At 38.4% G+C, this 21050-nt stretch overlaps 1 protein-coding gene across 2 annotated transcripts in view; it reads right to left on the reverse strand.

Annotated features, from left to right (window-relative positions):
- Window positions 1-21050, reverse strand: part of LOC115255089 (fez family zinc finger protein 1) — a 249498-nt gene that overhangs the window by 96471 nt on the left and 131977 nt on the right. The window contains exons 3-7 of one of the 2 annotated variants that reach the window (XM_062850207.1): window positions 20247-20610; window positions 20072-20188; window positions 19838-20016; window positions 19659-19752; window positions 19398-19579 (exon numbers count right to left, since the gene is read on the reverse strand). In XM_062850207.1, the coding sequence (XP_062706191.1) occupies window positions 19398-19579; window positions 19659-19752; window positions 19838-20016; window positions 20072-20188; window positions 20247-20610 (936 nt within the window). Of the gene's footprint in view, window positions 1-19397; window positions 19580-19658; window positions 19756-19837; window positions 20017-20071; window positions 20189-20246; window positions 20611-21050 lie in introns of both variants that reach the window. The other variant, XM_062850206.1, reaches the window with a different exon arrangement.

Raw genomic sequence — 21050 nt, forward strand, 5'->3', positions numbered from 1 at the left:
GGTTGTTTTGAGCAATCAGTAGAGCCGTCCAAGGCGTTTTGGTAGTGCTTCCTGTTTCAATGTCGTTTTCTGCAGAACAGAATAAGTTGACACAAAATAAAAAATACGCTGACTTTGTGGATAGATAGACGATGGTTTTGTCTAAAAAATGTTTACTCTATGGACGCTTCTATTGTTTTTAATCAGCTGCTAAAAGCATTCCCGTTATTTAGTGGCCACCCGTTAGCAGAATAATAACTAAACTTGTTCTACTTCAAAATATATTATTGAAATGTTATCTTGTGGATACATCCCAATTACTTAAACATAACAAAATAAGATTGGCAATCAAAACATGTTATTAAAAAGATATATTTTGATAAATTAACAATAACAAATTATGATATAAAAACAGGCTATGTGATTATGTTGTTATCTATTTGCTATTCTTCTCTGCTCAGGTTTAAAAACTCCCCTAAGGGGCCCAGAGCTTTTATTATTAATTTGACTTATATATTTTTTAGAAATATCTCCAGATTTTCCTCAAGAAGTTTATTTACAAATTTCAACAAGAATTAATTGGCAAAAAATTCCACAGATTTTTCGTTAATGGTCCTTTCCTGGAATTTATCCTAGGATTCATTTGAAAAATCTTTCACAAATTCAAAAAAAAAATTTCCAATGATTTTTTAAATTTATCTACGCATTTCTTAGGATTTTTGTTTTAATAGAGTTTCCTCCAGAAAATTTTCAAAGCATACATATAGAAAACCTTCCATAAACTTTGTCAAAAATACTTCAAGGATTTATAGACCAAGATTCACAAATACATTAAGAATCACAAATTCAGAACTTCTTAGAAAATCTTCCAAAGATTCCATCAGATTTTTTTTTACAGATTTCAGAGATTCCTCCAGAAATTTAAACAGAGTTTTCATCATAAATTCCTCCAATTTTTTTTACAAGCGTACCTCTAGGAATTTCTCTTTGTTTAGGGTTATTAGGTGATTTCTCCAGGACGTTTTTTTCTCAAAAAAAAAAAAAAAAGATCTCACGAGGTTGTGTTATGTATTCCACCAGGGGTTTGCAGGTGTTTCTTAATGTATTGCTCCTGGAGTTCCTTCAGAAAATCCAACTATGCATTCTTGAAATATTTCTTTTTTTTGAAATTCATTCAGGAATTTGATTCAAATTTTCTTCGATCGGATTACCCCTCGGCCTATTACAGAACCTATCGTTGTTGACAATATGAAAATTTATAATAATATAACTCTCTATATGGTTTATTTTTGATAGCATTACATATACATTTCGACTTTCAGCTTTTTTGAAGGAAATCGTTCGGAGAATGTAGAAAAAAATAATATGTCTTGATACCTACAGTGTTGCCAGATATGGTATTTTGAAATTTTAAAATTTAAAATCAATTTTTCGTCGAATATGTAAATTTTAATTATAAAATTTTTGAACCATTCGTAGATGCAATGTAAAGATCTAGATCTGAATTTGATTAAAGTTAATAGAAAATAATAAATTTGAAAAATGATACTGTGTTGCCAGTTTACACCATGAAATCTTACCTCAATGAATTTGACAATTTACAGGTCATTTTAACATATCACATGCAAATATCATGCTAGATTTGTCAAATGAACTTGAAAATTATGGGGTTCAATAAAACTGAAGGTCGAACATTTGTATATGTAATAGTTTAAAAGATGAAAACAAAAGAAAGTGATAATTGTTTTCATAATTGTCAAAAAACGAGGAGTGATGGAACGGGTCGAGACGTGATCCAAATGGCATAAAAATTAGATTTTTTTCCTTTTCTATTTAAACAAATTTGGTTCCGTGGTAGTCGATTACACGCTGTCGTACACTTCGCGTGAAATGATACATGCGGATTGAGCTAGTTTTAAAAATTATACCAGTTCAACGAATAAAGATAAATATGTTTTGTGTCCATGTCATTTTTTGTGAATATATTTGTGGTCGTATTGCAGTAACGTTTTAGAAACATCTTTGTAAATTCCCTTGGTAATTCTTTTATATGGACTGCACAATTCATATAAGAAAAAAAATAGTCCATTCTTTGTGAATTTTTTTGGTAATTTGCATTTGCATTTTTTTAATGCCATGGCAGCTCATTTGAAAACTTCTTCGATAAATACATTGGAAGTTTTTCGGCGTTTGGATTGAAGATTGTTTTATACATTCTTTTGAAAACTTATTCCACTATAACTTTGGTAATTTCGTCGGGAAGGTATTTGCAAAATGTATTCGGCACACAACTATCTTGAAATTTTTTCATCCAATCAATCTGATTTTTTTCTGTAATTACTTCTTACAGCTAAGGAAATTCCTTTGCATTCTCCTTCGGCAGTTCCTTTGGAAATTGATTCACAATTACATTGGAAATTTTGGTGTCCGGCCATTTGGCTGAATGCCGTTTGGCCGAATGCCGTTTGGCCGAATTGTGATTAAATGACTTCAGAGGTAAGGACAAACCCCGGGTAATATTCTAGGTATCAATTAGATCATCAGAAATATTTCCTTCTTTAAATCATAGGCTGTTCTGTCCGTGGTTCTGTCGAATTATACTGATGTAGAGAGCAATGACATGGCCACTAAAATTCATCCTTACGCTTTCAGCTACGGCCAAACGGCGTTCGGCCAAATGACCCGAAACCGGAAATTTTATTGGAATTTCTTTAAATTTCTTTGGAATTTTCTACGCATATTAGTTAAAAAAATTCAAAAGTAGTTCACATCCTTTCAAATTTGCTCCAGGAATTTCTTGAAAATTACTTTAATACTCAATACCCAGCAAAATTTATCAGACAACTCCTTTGAAAAATTCTTTAGAAACTTTTTTCTTTTTTAACTATTTCGGCGTTAATCTTTTTGGAACTGATTTACGCAATTTCTTTGAAAATGCTTGAGAATTCCATAGGAAATTCCATATACTTTTTTTTATAAGAATTCCTGTTACAATTCCTTTAAGAAATGTCCAGGTTGTTTTTCTCTAATTTCAGCGGTTCATTTTTCTGGGGTTGGCAATTCCATTTTGAAAAATTTCTTCATTATAAAATTCCTACGGTAACTCTTTTGTAAAATTATTCTGTAATGACTTTGCAAGACCCTTTACAGGTTTCCTAAAACTTTCCTAAAATGGAAAAACCCTAATTAATCCACCTAGCGGTGATGGTGCCTTTCTCGTGCTTTAAAATATCCTTTCAACAAAACTCGAGCGACATGTTGATGACATTGACATAAATACAAAATGAAAACTGCTTGCTAAATCTACTCAATATGGATACATTTTATATTAGCATAACATCCAATGTTCAGAAAATATAAGACAACGATCCAAAACTTAAACCAAACAAGTGTCATGAAGCCGCAAAATTTTGAAACGTCATTTTAGATTTTCCGGACATCATTTTATGACTCCGGATATCTACCCCAACTAAACTAACCGCCATCTTGAACATTGAGACACCATCTTGGATGTTCTGGTATTCATTTTTGGACTCTGCACCTAAAATTATATAAAATAGTCGCCGTATTGAATTTTGGCATGTCGTTTATGATTTTCTGGTTACCAGTTTTGGACGAAGACCGGCATTCTTCCCCATTCAAACTATAGTCATATTGCAGACCTTGTGAAACAGCGCACAGCTTGGGTTTTCTGATTACAAATTTTGAATTCTGGACATATTTTCATACAAAATATGCCCATAATGCAAGAATTAAAAATCCTATAAAATAGGCACTAACTTGAATACTGGGCCATTATCTTGGACTTTGGACCGCTATCTTGGATACTCTGGTGGACTCCAAACAAATTTCCCATACCAAATACACTTATTTTACATAGTTTTAGAGCTCAAAATTCCTTAAAACAGCCACCATCTTCTGTTTACGCGATCAAATTCTTATTTTTCCACTCAACGTTGACCAATCCTGCTATAACTTTACACCTTAGGAATCTGAAATGGTACGATTTGATGAGATCGCTTTAGTTTTGTCTATATTTTGTTCTCATATATGAGAACTTAGACCTATTCGTCACTGTTGTTCATACCTAATGTTTATCAGGCCATTAAACAAAGCCACGATTTAATTTTTCACATGAACGTTGGTTATGCTACACAACAGCTAGTCTCTAATGTGATCTAAGGCTATTTTCTTGCTAACCGTTCATTAGATTATCAAAAAATCTGCGATCTGATGTGTCGTATGTATGGGTTTGGTTCATTTTTATACTTGGTAATTTCCGGTGGGATAGCCGGATCTGATTCCATGAGTCATGGACCATGACACTACCGGTTGTCCTAATTATGGTCTAAGAATATTTTATTGCTATTTATTCACCTTTACCTAATCACCGCGATTTGATATATCGCATGAATGGGTTTGCTTCACTTTTACTTCTAGCCACTTTCGAAGCCACAGCTGAACCCGCAACACTACCGGGAATCTAATGTGGTCTGACCCTATTTTTCCATCAGGTTGTCGATAAGTCGTAATCAGTCTTCGTTCTACTGCTCGTGTTGTGTGTAGGTAAGAGGTAACGATAGCGCACGAATGTAACAAAGCCGACTGACACCCGACTGCGGCAACGAAATGAAGGTAGTAAAAAGTGTCGAATGTTTACAAGACTGGTCGTGATTTGATGTACCGCATCCATGGGTTTGGTTAAATTTTACATTTTACTACCCAAGCAACACACATGTTATATAAAAGTTACGACAGCGCAAGTTTTGGTTGTATAGAAGTTTATTTTACGTTATTTCAACACAATGTTAGAATTACATGAAATAAACTTCTATACAACCAAAACTTGCGCTGTCGTAACTCTATTATAACATGTGTGTTGCTTGGGTACCCGGATCTGATTCCGGGTAACTACCGGCTGAACCAAATATGGTCTAACATTATTGTCTTGTTAACTGCTCATCGGTTAACCAAAAACGCTGCAAATTGAAGGTGTCACATGCAGGGTTTGACAATTTCGACGGGACTCTCGGAACCAATTCCGGACCACTACCAGTGACGTAAGGCTATTTTCTAGCTGTTCAGCAGGTTATCGCAAAAGCCACAATTTGATGTGTCACATGCCTGGATTTGGTTCACTTTTACATTTGGCCTCTTCCGGCCACTCAAAACTGATTCCGAAACACTTGCTGACCGTTCATTAGGCAATCTAAAAAGCCGCTATTTGATGTGACGCATGTACGGGTTTGTTTCTCTTTCAGATTTAACCACTTCGGCGGGAACCCCGGAACGGGATCCGGAACACTACTGGTTCAGATATGGTCTGAGATGGCTTTCCTGCTCATTGTCCATCATGCATGGGTTTGGTTCAATTGTATATTTGGCCACTTCCAGCGGGACGACTAGAACCGGTTCCGGAACACTACCGGTTCAGATATGGTCTGAGATGATTTTCCTGCTCATTGTCCATCAGGTCATCTAAAATGCCGTGGTTTGATGTGTCGCTTGCATGGGTTTGGTACAATTGTATATTTGGCCACTTACAGCGGGACGCCCAGAACCGGTTTGGGAACACTACCGGTTCAGATATGGTCTGAGACTATTTTCCTGCTTACCGCTCATCAGGTTATCGAAAATGCCGTGGTTTGATGTGTCTCATGCATGGGTTTGGTTCACTTTGATATTTGCCACTTCCGGCGGGACACCCGGAACCGGTTCCGGAACACTACCGGTTCAGATATGGTCTTAGACTATTTTTCTGCTTATCGCTCATCAGGTTATCGAAAATGCCGTGGTTTGATGTGTCGCATGCATAGGTTTGATGCATTTTCATATCTGGTCCCTTACTGGGGTACCGTTCCGGAACACCTAAATGGCCATATCTCCAGAACGGCTGAACCGATCCGAACCATTTTCAATAGGAAACAATGGGACCAGATTCCGCGTCGAATGAATCGTCGGTCATTGAAATCGGATGAGGTTTACTGCCAAAAAGTGATGTGAGTTTTTTTGTACACACACATACACACACACACACATACACACACACACATACACACACACAGACATCACCTCAATTCGTCGAGCTGAGTCGATTGGTATATAAGACTTGACCCCTCCGGAGGCTCTATCAAATTTTCGTTTTTGGAGTGAACATATAGCCTTTCGGTACACCTTGGTGTACGAGAAAGGCAAAAAGGTCCTGAGGAATTTCAATTAAATTGTCGAAGGAATTCCTAAAGAAATTCCCAAATAAATAAACTAAGAAATTCTAAAAGAAATTGTGGGACATAGTTTTTAGGAATTGCCGAAGGAATCTCACAAAAAAGCCAGAGGAATTCCGTAGTACATAATTGACATATGTAAACAAAAATATTAAAAAAAGTCGATGAAAATATCGCAAAAATAGGAAGGTTTTTACAAAAATAATAATAATAAAAAATTTCGTAGAAATATTTGAAGAAATTTCTAATAGACCTGCCAAGAGGCTGTCCATTTATTATGTTTTTGAGAATTTCCGACAACAAACTTACCCCCCCCCCTCCCCCAATTTAAAATATTTTGTATGAGAATCAAAATATTTTTGTATGACGCGTAAGATTTCTCAAACCCCACCCACTCTCCCTCCGTACACCATTACGTAATTAATGGACAGCACCCTTGCAAATGCTTAATGAAGTATAAAAGGAACTCACAAAATATTAGTCAAAGAAAATACAAAAAAAACGGAGGATTATTCGCAGAACTTTTCAAAGATATTCCTTGGAAAAATTAAGAAAAAAATAAAAAATGCCGAAAAAAAATCTTACTTGATTTCCAAAAATATTGCCGAACAAATTTAAAGTAATTATTGAATTGAGTCACAAAGCATGAGCATGATTGACCGCCCGCGGTTGCTCCTCTGTTATTGCAAGGACAACTGCATTTCGGCACCAACATTTCAAAAGGGCGTAACTGCATTTACAACCAATGCCTTCTCACAAAGCTGTGGAGCGTATCCCATCCCTCTCGAGCAATCCACTAGCACAAATAGAAAGATAAAATCCTCTCTTTCGATTAATGGATGTAAATTGCGTGAGAAGGCATTGGTTGCAAAAGCAGTTACGCCCTTTTGAAATGTTGGTGCCGATTTACACAAAGAACCAACAGGTGATGCTTGGGATTAGCTCTCTCCTCATTGTGTAATTGCTGGAATTCCAATACTTTTCAATAAGCAATACCAGCGCCGGCCGCGTCCGAATGCAAGTCAATTGAGAATAGGGAAGGAAGTGATGACGTGAATCTCGCTTAGGCCAATAACCGAGGAATTCTCTGCGTTACTACGAGAAATCACTAGGAGTTTGGATATGGGAAGGGAAGATGTATTAGAGGTTTTGTCTTGGTAAACAAATTGCTACAATCAACGGACCGATTCTTGTTTTGTTTTATGATGAACGATGCACACACGAAAAATTCCCATTGAAATCGTCCCCACATTCGCGTCATTTTCAGGAAATATTAACAGTGTTTAAGGGGTCGAGCACTTTTCCACGGGAAAACAAGCTAAAAAGAAAATCCTATCGCGCGTCTCCACTTTGTTAGGAAGCAGAAGTCTATAGTCCATTTTACACAGAAATGAACTGAACGCGACGTTTAGCCTAGCTTAAACCGTCTTAGGAATGCTTGTTAGTGAAGGTATTTTTGACACAGGACAAAAAAAGGAAGTTAATAAAAAATAGTAAAACCACTTCAATAAAAACTGATTTTTCTTTCACACTCGCGACATCACGAATCAAGGCTTGAATAATACACGGAGGACGTGGTCTACTTGTCACTGAATGTGTGTTTTTTTTTGTTTTTATTAATGTGTATTTTAACTTACAGCTAATTCTACACTTACACTGAATGTGTGTTAAAAATGTAAAATGTAAAAAGTTTGAGAAAAAATGGAAACGAAAGTCTACACGCAGAAAAATGAGGCTTGTTTAAAACAATAAAACGCATGGTTGAATTTCAAACTGATCATTTACTTATTCCAAAGTTATATTTCTTTGTTCTTACGTATGTAGAGTTTATCGATCAAAACAACCAATTCCCATCATTCCATATAACGTTAAAAACTTCATTTGTATCAACAAAATTCAGACCACAAACATGGCCCTGAAGCACTCACACATCTTTAAAATTCTTACCCCAACATCGCCACAACGAAGAAAGTGTAGCAATTCCATCACTCCAACTTCCAAGTGCAGTTTTGGCCGTGATGGATAACGCGCAGGCACTTAAGACAACACCCACAAAAAGTTGGTCGGTTCCGCCTTTTTGTCTTTTTTTTATTCGTTCTCGCTTCCATCCGCTCGACGAGTGTCTAAAAATAGATTTCCAAGCTGCCGCAGGAGCAGCCATCACCAACACAATCACATTCCGGCTTTGTTAGAGGCAAAAGTGCAGTCGTTTAAAACAATCCCGTATTTTATGTTGAAACTACCAAATCTGTGTTTGTTCTAATAAACTGTCAAAAATTTCGACAAATGAAAATATTTGTATTAGGGTATGTGTTCCATCATTAATCTCACGCTCCCATATTCATCCTATTCGAAAATAAGCGATTACGGCACCGATTGATTCCGTTCTTTTTGTTTTCATGGGTGCTCACTTCTAACAAAAAATACAAAAATAAGAAACAAAACAAACAGCGCTTCAATCCTTTGTTTTTCGTAGGATTAAAATGGGAGCCACATGCTTAAGAAGGGAACCAATACCCTATCAAACAATGGAGCAGTTCAGTTTTAACTAGAAATCAGTTTGTCGCTAAAGCAAACTGAAAAAATGTTTGATTTGAACTAGAATTTAATTGTGTTCACAATTTATTTTTCTGCGTGTACTGTACAATACAGGCTTGGATTGTACATCTATTTTTTTAAAGATGGAAAAGTAGTTAGAACTTTCTCACTAAATCAGCAGCTCAGCATCCAATTCAGGATTCACGTAAGGGACCCCAAAACACGTCCCAAAACGACCGCATTTTCTTCACTCCGGTAGTTTATGCGAACGCTTCTATTGTACCGACATCAGTTTTATTGAAGAGTCACAAAGCAATTGCAAAACGACGTCCAAAGACATTGTCATATGAAGTTCTGATTCAATTCCTATAAAAAAAACTGTCGATGGAGTCCCCAAGAAATGAAAAAATATACAGTGCTCTCTGTATTACACGAAAATTAATAAATATCATTACATCGGACAGATTCGTGTATGATATTGTCTGCTAAATTTCCCCAAAATCAGATGATTTGAAATGTCTTGTGAAATGGTCTATAGAACCCGAAGTTGCTGTGTCAGTGTGAAGCGCAAACATATAACCGCTAGCGAAATAAAAGAGCGGTCGTCCCGGTCCGGGCCTGTCCATTAGTGAGAAGGGCTTTTGGGTGAAATTGGATGCATTTCCTCAGATTATGATTATTGATATTTTTTTCAATTACTGGGAAATATTTTCAAAATCAGTTTGCATATACATTTAGAGACAAAGTCAAGATATTTACTGATGTTTTCCCTGGTGGAAAATGTTTACTGGTTTTCCAGAAACGATATTTTTTTAGAAACTTCGTTCAAAAATGGTTTTTGTGAAGTTGGACAACGTTTTCCAACAGAAAAAAATCAGGAGATACCTTGGTTCTTCGTAAAACTGAGTATAAAAACCGATTTTGAAAATATTGCTTAGTTATTTAATAAAAAAAGGAAATGCATCTAGTTTTGCCTTAAACCGTTGTTATGCTGGCTACAGCAATATCGTAGTGGTGAGGATAGGGATGCTGTTTAATTGGGTTCACGTATCGTGTGCATTTGTTGCGAGGGTGAATATTTTTAGACCCCACGTTCTTTGTGAGTTCACGGTAGACACAACTGCCAGTAATGACGCATCTTCGACTTTCACGACACACATGACTGTCAACCGTCAGTAGAGATGCCAGATCAATTTATCAAAAAATCTGTATCAATACAGATTTTTCTGTATCTGCGTATTTGAGGGTATAGCAGACACCGAGAGTCCTGGATTTCAATAGAAACTAACAAAAATGTACTACTTTTTAACGATTTTTAATTATCACTGGTATTTATTTTTCTAAAACATGTGTGACACATTATCAAAAATTCTTTGAAGTTTAAGCAGCAATTTTCATTAAATTTACTAAAATGACTTAAAATTTAATGCATCCTGGAGAAATCTGTGATGATGAATCTGTGATGAGAAATGTGATCATTTTAAAAATCTGTATTTTTCTGTATTCTGTATCTGGTATGTATAGAAGGTCAAAAATCTGTATAATACAGAAAAATTTGTATATCTGGCGTCTCTGACCGTCAAAAAGAATTCGAAGTAGACGAATTCCTTCACTACCTCTATCGCGACGTTTAGACGAATCTTTTTGTGTTCCGTTCTGTCTATCAGCATGTACTTTGTTATTGATGTATTTCGCGTCAGTCCAATTTTTGCTGCTTTGCATTTCAACTACAGCTCTGACATCGATCGTTCAACACGTTTAGTTGAATTCTCAATAAATGGCAAGTTATTGAAATGTTCAAATAAAAAAAAATGAAAAAGACATTTTTTCGTCATTGTGTAATTTATTTAAACACATTCTAATAACTTTCTCTAAATATACAATCAAGTTTTGTTCCTTACAATCAAAAAACACAGGAATGGCATGCAACCTCATCTAACGAATTCTGCTTCAGACACTTCTCACAATAAACGCAAGTGGAACAGACAAGCCACGAATAAAAAAAAAACTTTCAACCGCAGGAAAATCTTTTTTTTATGAAACTCCTAAAAAAGTTTAATGATAATTGAAATTGGAATTTATCTCAATGGGCCCCATTTTTTGCTCGTTCTGAGAGCTTGGTTCGTCGGTTCACCGTGAAGCTGCCGCCGTGCCACGCCAGTCGTTATGAAATTATGAAGAATAAAATCGCGGTTAAATTTTGTGGGGAGTGATTTTTTTTCCGGACAGACCAACAACCGTTTCTGAAATGGAAGCCGTTGCTCTTGGCTCGCGTTTTCCACATCAGATTCGCGTACCTACTCATTTGGCTATGCTGGGCAGAGCTCGTGCCATGGAGACGAGGATGGGCAAGATTGAAACGATGGTGCTTGGTCGAAGCAGCGCAATTCAGTTGGAAATGATTTTTTTCCCGCTGCTGCTGCTGCTGCTGCTCGTTTTCCCTCCCTGTTTTGGATGGAATAAATTTCCATCCATTTTGGAGCGTTTGGAAGCGCTTTTTTGTTTTTTTCGTCCAAACGGCGTCGGGGTGTGATTTTCCACCATCTTTCTCTCATTCGGCAGTCTTAAATGAAAAATCAATATTCTATTTTCTTGTGCCTGAAGGATTTTTCGGTGTCTGCTATGACGACGGCCCCGTGTGGCGGGATTTGTGTGGATGGAAAGTGAAAGAAGCATGTGCTAGGGTTTCTCACGGCTCTATGATTGAGAACGAGGAGTTTGAAGCGGAAAAGGGGTTACCGTAACTTGGGGGGAAGTTGTTAAGATTCTTGGGCATTTATGACACTTTTGAGGAAAATCAACGCAAGTAAGAACCGAAAGCATTTATTTAACGATTACTGATGCCCGCCACGGGAAAGAAGCGCCATCTTCAAAAAGCTGGTAGAAAACAATATAGAAGTACTAGCTGTAACCTAACCACTGCAATTCATTCAGAGGCTCAAAGCTTCGCGTCAGAAGACCGAAAGATGAAAGCAGTAATACGCCAAACACTTGCATGATAAACGGAACACAGGCATAGCGAAAATTGGGAACCAGATTATAGGCATGTCCTATCTGAAGTATCAACACAGATGATTGGCAGTTCTTCCATGATGAGTACACGTTTCTAAACAATTGCACAATTGGATCTTGAGTCTATATACTCGCAAAATATAGATATATAATAGCTTTTGGTGACATTCGATACTCGGTGATCAGTTTCAGTACAACATGTTCATTTATCTGTCTAACCATGACGAACAAATTCACTCTAGTCCACAGTCCCAAAAAACCGAAATATTTCGTCCTACAACCAAAGGAACAAAGGAACGTCAACAAACCTCAAATTGGGATTAGCAATCCTGGAGGCACCTTCGATGAGCAAGAAAGGGGAATGAAACTTTACCTCTCTCTCCTTCTCCGGGCCGCTGCTGCCGGCATCCAAAAGGTTCCGAGTGACACCACAATCTATTTGTGTTACAACAAACAACTACAATGGATTTTCACAGATCTGTGAGTATGAATAGGATTAGACGATGTAAACGATCGCAGCCCGTTCCTCTTCGCAGTTCCTCTCTCGGTGCCATTCAATCCATCGTATCGCCGCGGGAGGATTTTGCTTCTCCGGAAGGATCCTACCTATGTATGTACGTGTATGTAACTGCACGATGACAAGTTTTTCGACCTCCTCTGCCCAAATTGTTAGTTTTCTGGTCAGGTCAATTTGGTTGCTTATTTGCTATTATGTTTTTCTTGCTTGTTCGAAGGGATTGACAAATTTTTGTTTGCTCCGTTGCCTCTGGCGTCGTCACCAGGGCCTGGCGGTCAGAGACTAGGTAGAATGCAAATATGCTTCCTTCGCTTGTGCCTTTTCTTGCTTGAGTTGTGGCAGGGCTCAGAGATGGGTGAAAAATTTGTGAACACATGTTGGCAGCGATGCGGGAGTCAGGCTGATCGATTTCCGATAAAAGATAAACATTTATTTTGCAAACATGATCCGGTTCTTGACAGCTTGGTCATATTTGAAATATATGCATGTCTTATATGTCTCGGGCAATTTTCATGTCAGTTTACCATTAGGATATTTTATAACAGCCTAGTGGTAGGGGAATAACCCATGCAAAATTATGGAAGCAATTGCAGAAGGACCTCCTTCAAAAATCTCGGTGGAATCTCCGGAAAAAATCACAGAGGAAACATCTAGAGAACTTCCGAGAGCTCCAGGAGGTAAACTTCTTAGAGAAGCTCTGGAAACAGGGATGTCTGATTGTTTGTAAAATTTGTATTCTATGATGCAACAACTACTCTAGGTCAGCAACAGGTATTTTATTTAAAATGCGATACGCACGGAAAAATCCCAGAGAGACCCCGCGAAAGACTCCAGTGGTAGAAATCCCGGAGCTCTCGGAGTAATTATGGTAAAAATCTCTTAAATAAATACAGGGAGTGATTACTCTTGAAAAAATGTTTGTGGACATCCTAATGTGGGAACTTCATAAGAAACCTCCTGGAAACTACTGACGGTATTTCGGAAAGAATGGGGATGAACACCGTACGATTCTCATGAAAAATTTCCTGGAAGAACGTCCAGGGGTCTACAGTTAGCCCTAGTTAACCTAGTGGTTAAGGCTATGGGTCGCCAATCCTGAGACGGCGGGATTGATTCCCGTTCCGGTCGGGAAAATTTTCTTGACTCCCTGGGCATAGTGTATCATTGTACTTACCACACAATGTACAAATTCGTGCAATGGTAGACAAAGAAAGCCCTTCAATTAATAACTGTGGAACTGCTCTAAGAACACTAAGTTGAAAAGAGGCAGGCCAAGTTCTAATGCGAACGTCGAGTCATGAAGAAGAGAAGAAGAACGTCCAATTTCAAAGGTATTGGTATTGGTTAAACCTATGGTGGTACCTATGAATATGCAGACAAGTGAATAACAATTGCCGCCCGGTCAACTTCAGCGCGTCTGCTCGAAAATTTTGCGCACTAATACCTAGAATGTAGCAAAAGCTCATGTTCAAAAGTAGTAAAGTAGTAGTAGTAGTATTAGTAGTAGTAGTACATACTTGGTTGGGATACGACTGGGATGATTTTGCTTTAGAATATTGACTTTGCAGTCTTATAGGGGAATCAAAAATACTAGTTTATGATTTTTCGCGACGTTTCGGTCGGTATTGGACCTTTTTCAAGGGTTCTAAAATATAATTAATCGACTATCCGATCTACTCCGGGTTAGATAATTAAGACACAGACTAAACTAAACAGAGATAAAGTGACTCACACAGACAAAAACGATAATATACGAAAAGTAATGGTGGAAGATTCCAAAAACAGGGACGGAGTTCTAGACCACCCGATAGGTAGGAGATTGTCCGCATCACGAAGGTTAAAAACCGATCGGACTATGTGAGTACAGTGCAGGATAACAAATACGTATAAAATGAAAATTGACCTTTTAATCTTCCATTCACACCAAAACTTCCGCATGCCATTTTCGAGTTAAGCACAGTCATTTTGTCTAGACGACCTTGACCGATTGGTAATTCTAAAACTAACAGAATGGTAAAAAATATGTGAGGATAGAGTTTTCATTTGGTCCCCTCTGTGTAAGCATCCAACAATAATGATCAATTTTATTGTTGCCCCTCGCCCAACGCCACATGACCAATTTGGTATCAATTACTAATTTATAAATTAGCTTTCATATCATGTAAACAAATATTGTAAAAAACTACAATTTACTTAAAATTGAATAATTGTCCCTCGAATTCCATTTCGGGCACAACCTGGATTTCAGTGGCGTAGCCAGAAATTGTCTTTGGGAGGGGAGCATAATTTGTAGTATATATTTACTGATTAAGCGCATATTCGACGTTAGTTCAGCCTTTCAAAGAACATCAAACCAAAGATAGGATGCGTCACGTAGTCAGCCAACTTAAAGGCCAAATTTATGTCAAACGGAGACCAGTCGCTGATTGGTCGAAATTGATATCCGTTTGCTGCGACAGGTCGCTTTGTTGTTGACTTGGCCGTGTTGCTAATTTGAAGGTTTCTCATTTGATACCAATATTCAAAATCATTACATTTTATTATTCACGCTTTATCACCTTAAATGTGTTATCATGCTAATGTAAATTAACCTAAAGTGACTCGCATGCCTGACCATTGATAAAAATCATTGATTTGGTCAAAAATAAGTTGAATTTTTGATAAATTTCACTATAAACGAAAGAACCTTGCGGTTTTGTTTGCGAGTTATATCAGTAAAAATTCAAATTGTACTCTACGCTGCGAAATTAATGCATATTGCCATCGTAAAATTAAAATTGTTTGAAAAATTTGAAATAAAGAAAAGTGGCAGCACTGGATTTTCATGGGCGACGAAATCGAACGGAAAAATAACAAGGCAGGCGAATTTCTGTTGTCGCATCCTGTTCTAGCATCAAACTAGCTAAAGCCTGAATAGAGCTGATTAATGGTACGAACCAGCAATGACCAGCCTTTGTTGAAATATAGAGTGCTTAGAAACAGCTGTAAAAATTTGTATAGTATCAAATTGTTGACTGGGTTAAATTTGCACAAAAAAATCAATCAAGTGATTAAACACACAATCTTCTGATCACGTCGCACACTCCCCAAGTAACATTTTTTTTGTAAAATAGACTAGAAAAGGTTATTTGAACCATCATAAAAGCAGAATAAAAGATATTCGGTTTTATGATGGTTCTCAAAACCCCTATAAGACTAGTTGGCCATCAAAATGATACTAGGGTCTTGCTACCACTGTTCATCACCTGCTGATAGTGATGCATAAACTCAGAATCAACTGATGCTCTAACCTGCCTGTATGACTGTCAAACGTATTTCACAGTGGTTCGGTAAAATAGTTCCGCAGATTCTTTCACTCATCCTCAAGGAATTGCTTCGTTTCGTGCAACTGTCGTTAAGGTTCCTCATCCGCTGTGAGGTGCTGAATCCATTGGTAATTGAAAACTTTGAGAAGCTGATCGAACGAATTCATCAAACAAAATTTATGACAGTGTACTACTCGTACATGACTCTGGAGGTTCACCCTTCATTGAACGTTCCCAACCGCGATTGTTTCCCAGACTTCTCCAATTCCACTATAGGTTTTGATCTGACCATGATGCAAGAAATCCGTGGAATCCCAGATCCGCTCCAATCGGAGCACATTCCAAAAATTTTTGCAAGCAAGTTTGGTCATATCAGTTGTGACAGAAGGTTTTTCACTGACGGGTCAAAAACAAATGATTCGACTGGATTTGGTGTATTTAATGAGCTTCATAGCGCCGCCTATAAACTTCAAAGTCCTTGCTCAGTATATGTCGCAGAATTAGCGGCTATACACTACGCATTAGAGCGAATCGCCTCTCTTCCCTCTGATCAATATTTCATTTTCACGGATAGCCTCAGTTCAATTGAGGCTATTCGTTCAATGAGGCCGGTAAAGCACTCCACGTATTTCCTAAGCGAAATACGATCATTTTTGAGTGCTCTATCGAATCAAGCATATAACATCACCTTGGTTTGGGTCTCTTCGCATTGCTCGATCCCGGGCAATGAGAAAGCGGACTCACTCGCCAAGGTGGGCGCTATGGAAGGCGATATTTATGAGCGTCATATCGTCTTTAATGAATTTTTTCGATTGCTCGTCAGCATGCCTTGGTCAGTTGGCAACAAAAATGGGATGCAGGAGAGTTGGGCAGGTGGTTACATTCGATTCTCCCACAGGTATCGAAGACGGCGTGGTTCAAGGGGTTGGATATGGGTCGAGATTTTATCAAGATAATGTGTCGACTTATGTCCAATCACTACTCTCTGGGCTCGCATTTCTATCGAATAGGGCTCACAGATAGCAATCGTTGTAGCTGTGGTGCAGGCTATCAAGATATCAACCATGTTGTGTGGGAATGTCCCGAATACGGTATTGCCAGATCCGATTTATGTGCATCCCTCAGGGCCCGAGGGAAACCAGAAAAGGAAGACATTAGAGATGTGTTGGGTAAACTTGATCTTGTGTATATGAAGCTTGTGTACGACTTCTTGAAGCAAGCTGAAGTCTTCGTTTGATATCCCCGTCTTGTTGTTCCACTTGTCCACCTCGTGACTTTGTTTGATATACCCAGTCTTGTTGCTCCACTTGTTCACCTCGTGTCCCTTCGAAAATCGTCTGTTTGTATCGTTACAGGTTGTTTGTCCACGCTACGTTTGACCAGCAGCAATACGCCACACTTAGCTGTCACGTGTCAACGAAAAGCCCCATCACCGTATCCTTTCCTCAAATATTTTTGTTCCCCCTAACCTCGACCAAACCGCGAGTTTTTCGGTTCCCGAAAACTAACATAGTTTATAAGACAAAAACATGAAATTGTAAATAGTTTTAACTGAATTCGGCTCCGTTATGCCTGTTGGCGCATGAGCCTTAAATAAATGATTAAGTAAAAAAAAGGAATTGCTCCGAAGATTTCGTGAATAATTTTACAAGGAATTTCACAAGGGGTTTCTCGACGGATTCCTGCTAAGATTTTTCTAAGGACTTCTTCAGGAATTCTTGTAGTGATTCCTTCAAAACCTCCTATAGATTTTTCCCCATCCAAGAAAGAAGTCTGCGGCAATTCTCAGAAATTCAAGCGGAAATTCATCCAATAATTCTTTTGGAGATTTTCACAGGAATTTCTCAGGAGATTCCTCTAAAAGAATGGAAACTCCTTCATATGTTGCTCTAAAAATGCTCTCAGAGATTATTCCAAAGACGTTTTTCTATTATTTTTTATTATATCTAGGGTTTTGGTTCCCTTATTAAGCATGTGGCTCCCATCTTACGAAAAACAAAGGATTGAAGCGCTGTTTGTTCTGTTTCGTATTTTTGTATTTTTTGTTAGAATTGAGGACCAATGAAAACAAAAAGAACGGAATCAATCGGTGCCATAATCGCTTGTTTTCGAATCGGATGAACATGGGAGCGTGAGATTACTGATGGAACACATACCCTATAAGAATTTCTCCAGGAATCCTTCAGTGATGCCTACAGATATAACCCAATGACTTCATCCACGATTTTGTTTTCAAGGTTTTTCTAAAGTTTCCTTCTAGAGGGTTTTCTAGAGTTTCCTCCATGATTTACTTTTAAGATTTCTACTGCTGGAATTCCCTTATATATTCCACAAACTAAACAATCCTAATTTTAATAGTGACACAATTGATGTTCCGTCGATTTGGAATCACCGTCGACATAAATATAAATGTGCCACATTTTTACAAGTTTGATGCCGTACACATTAGGCTGACATTGTTTGAGTTCTTCCGGCCTAAAGATTAAGTCACAGAACTTTGTGCTGTAAATATCTGTTGATGCGGCAGATGTGTGGCAGATGTGCGGATGTGTCAGAAACACATAATATTACTGATGTTGAGCTGTGAAACTGAACAGTGCTTTTAAATCGAAGGCTGCAGATGATTTGCTTGTTACAGAGGTGAAGCGACAAGAATCTGATACTTTTATTTCATGTTATCATGGTATTCAATAATAAATACAACTGGCGCCTTTCTTTGGACATGGTGTTTCCGATATGTCCATCTGAGACAGAAAATCACCTATCCAACACAAGGTTCAGTAGGTCGGCTCCAGAGACACGCATTTGGGAAATTTGTGCCATAAAACAAGGATACGCATAACCGAAGAAAATGAGGTTATGTTAAAGTTGCCGACGCGCTAAGTAGTGAAATTACTTGAGTCAATTATTTTTTTTTCCTGTAAAAATAAAATGCGCACAAATTTGTGTCATATGTGTTGCTTTTATATGTCAGTTCAAAATCGCATACAATAACATGAACTTTCAAGAAGTGCCGGTATTTGTCCTACGATTAATACAGCCGTCAGATCTTAAACAATAATGTCTAGGAGCAAAGAATCTACTTAGAAAATTTTAATTGGTGGTCAATAATAATCAATAATTGATGGTCCGGATGTCGTTATCACAAAGAGAATCCCAAAAGATCTGAAACGTAACAAAAGATTGTTCTTTAAGTCCACATGTACATAGTTCATACTCATGAAGTTACAATTTAGGACAAATAGCTGCTAGAGTTTTGGAAACATCTTGGGGCAAACAGAGCTCAAAAATCAAATGATGTTTTTCCAATCAGCCTGTATGAATAAATTTTCGCATTTTGATACTAAAAATGATAATCAATTGTTTCGAAAAGGGCTTTGGAAATTGGGTATCAGTTCCCTTATTGAGTATAATACTCATGATTTAAGCCTCCTCAAAAAAAAAATATAAGCACTGTTTGTTTTGTTCATTGTGTCCGTATTACTAGGATTGTTAATAATAATAAAACAAACCTGTGCCTGAAAGGAGAGTTTTGGAAGTTAAACCAATCCCATTACTGAAATGTAGCCCTTCGCCTTTTGCTGAAATTACGAAAAAAGCCTGCCTAGCTGACTTTTGCCTGCACGGGACTGGCAATGAGACTCTTTTATGTTTAAAAACATTGTTCTTTAAAGAAATGATTCACACGTTTCAGTTGAATGCATTAATAATTTTAAGTAAACGTTTGATTGTTCATCCTTCCTCAATTTACGCACAGGGCTGTAATGCATTAGTTTTTATAAATATGATTCCATAGCGTAACATATGGTAATTTCGACTCACCGGTATGGATGTAGGTATGCTTCTTCATGTCACTTTTCTGGTGAAACCGCTTCCCGCAGAACCCGCACGGATACGGCCGGGTATCGCTGTGGATCAACAGGTGCGTCGACAGCGTGCTCGATCGCTTGAACGCCTTCCCGCACTGTTTACATTCGAATACTTTCTCTACACTATGCACAGCTCTGTGAAATGGAAGAGAAAAGAAAATCACATTTTGTAATGACTTGGAAATAAGAGAAGTTGGTCACGAATCACTCTTACCTATGTTGACTTAAACTAATCTCGTGACCGAACGTCTTGTTGCACATCTCGCAGGCGTACGGCCGTTTACCGTTATGTGACCTCCGTGCGTGCACTTCTAGTCCGTGAGAAACAGTAAAGATTTTGCAACATTTAGTACGCGGAAAAAGATCAACAATGTACACCATTTAGGATCCTACCTGGACGCATCAGCAGGTGGTGGGGATGATGCGGATGGCCGAAATCCAGGTGAGCTGCCGAAGGTCCGTTTCCACCACCACCGGCCACTACCGCACCAGCTGCAGCCGCATTTTGAGCCATGAAGTGCCGTAACCGTAGTAGATCTTCTGGCGTAGAAGGGTGATAGCTGCGGGAGAGACTAAGACATTCGGTTATCAAGTTTCCTGTTACGCAATCAACATCTCACTTCATACTTGCTTAAGGCTGGATTCAACTGGTGACCCTGTTGCTGAAGCATCGCAAAGAACGGAAACGGATGAAACAGCGGTCGGTTCAGAAGGCTTTGTTCGTAGAACTGGGAATAGTTAGGTCTGCAAACAGAAACAATTAACCATCGGTTTCAATCCCCCCATCCGGACCTGAACCAACCTCACACATTCGAACGAACTGTTCGACAAAGGCGACTTGGACTTGGGTTCGTCCTCGCGCTTCAGCAAGGCCGAAACCGAGAAGGCTTCCGAATTTTTCGGAATGTGCGAAATTTCCGTCGTCGGCGATACGCTGATCCGCGGCGGAGGTGGTGGTGAATCTACTTCCAGTTCTATCGAAGACGACCGCGATCGGGTGGATCGATCGCGGGACCTGGATCTACTGCGGGATCGGGACCTCACACTCAAACTGCTCGAATCGTACCCGTTTGGTCCCACGTGGCCCACCTGGTGGTACACATTGTTATTGTCCTCGTCCTCCGATTCGTTCTTGACTAGCCGGCTGATGCCGAATTTGATTTCATCTGCAATTTCAGAGTGAAAATTCAGAGAGAGAAAAAAAGAGTTTATTTATTCAACATCACACAATATTAATCATCGATTTGCCGCGCGCGAAATGCTCGTTCAGGAAAATCAACAACTGTTCGGATCCACCCCAGCAATTTCGTCGTACGGGAGTGCTGTGCTGAAGTAATTTTCTCGCTACGTTATCACCAACAATCGGGGAAGGATTCAAATCTGGTTCACAGAAGCAGAGCTCTCCCGAATGCTTTGGAACAGGACTGCTGCGGGTCAAAGCAGCCGCATCGGAGATGTGACGAATCGAGAAAATGTGACACAAATTCTGCTGGGACGAAGCATGCATTCATGGACGTACAACATAAGGGGAATTTCGCAATGCTCTATTTATGAAAACAGATGTTTTATTTACAGTGGATTATCCGTGGTTACACAGGCAAAAATA

The sequence above is a fragment of the Aedes albopictus genome, chromosome 2 (genome assembly GCF_035046485.1).
Source record: "Aedes albopictus strain Foshan chromosome 2, AalbF5, whole genome shotgun sequence".
Lineage (NCBI taxonomy): Eukaryota > Metazoa > Arthropoda > Insecta > Diptera > Culicidae > Aedes > Aedes albopictus.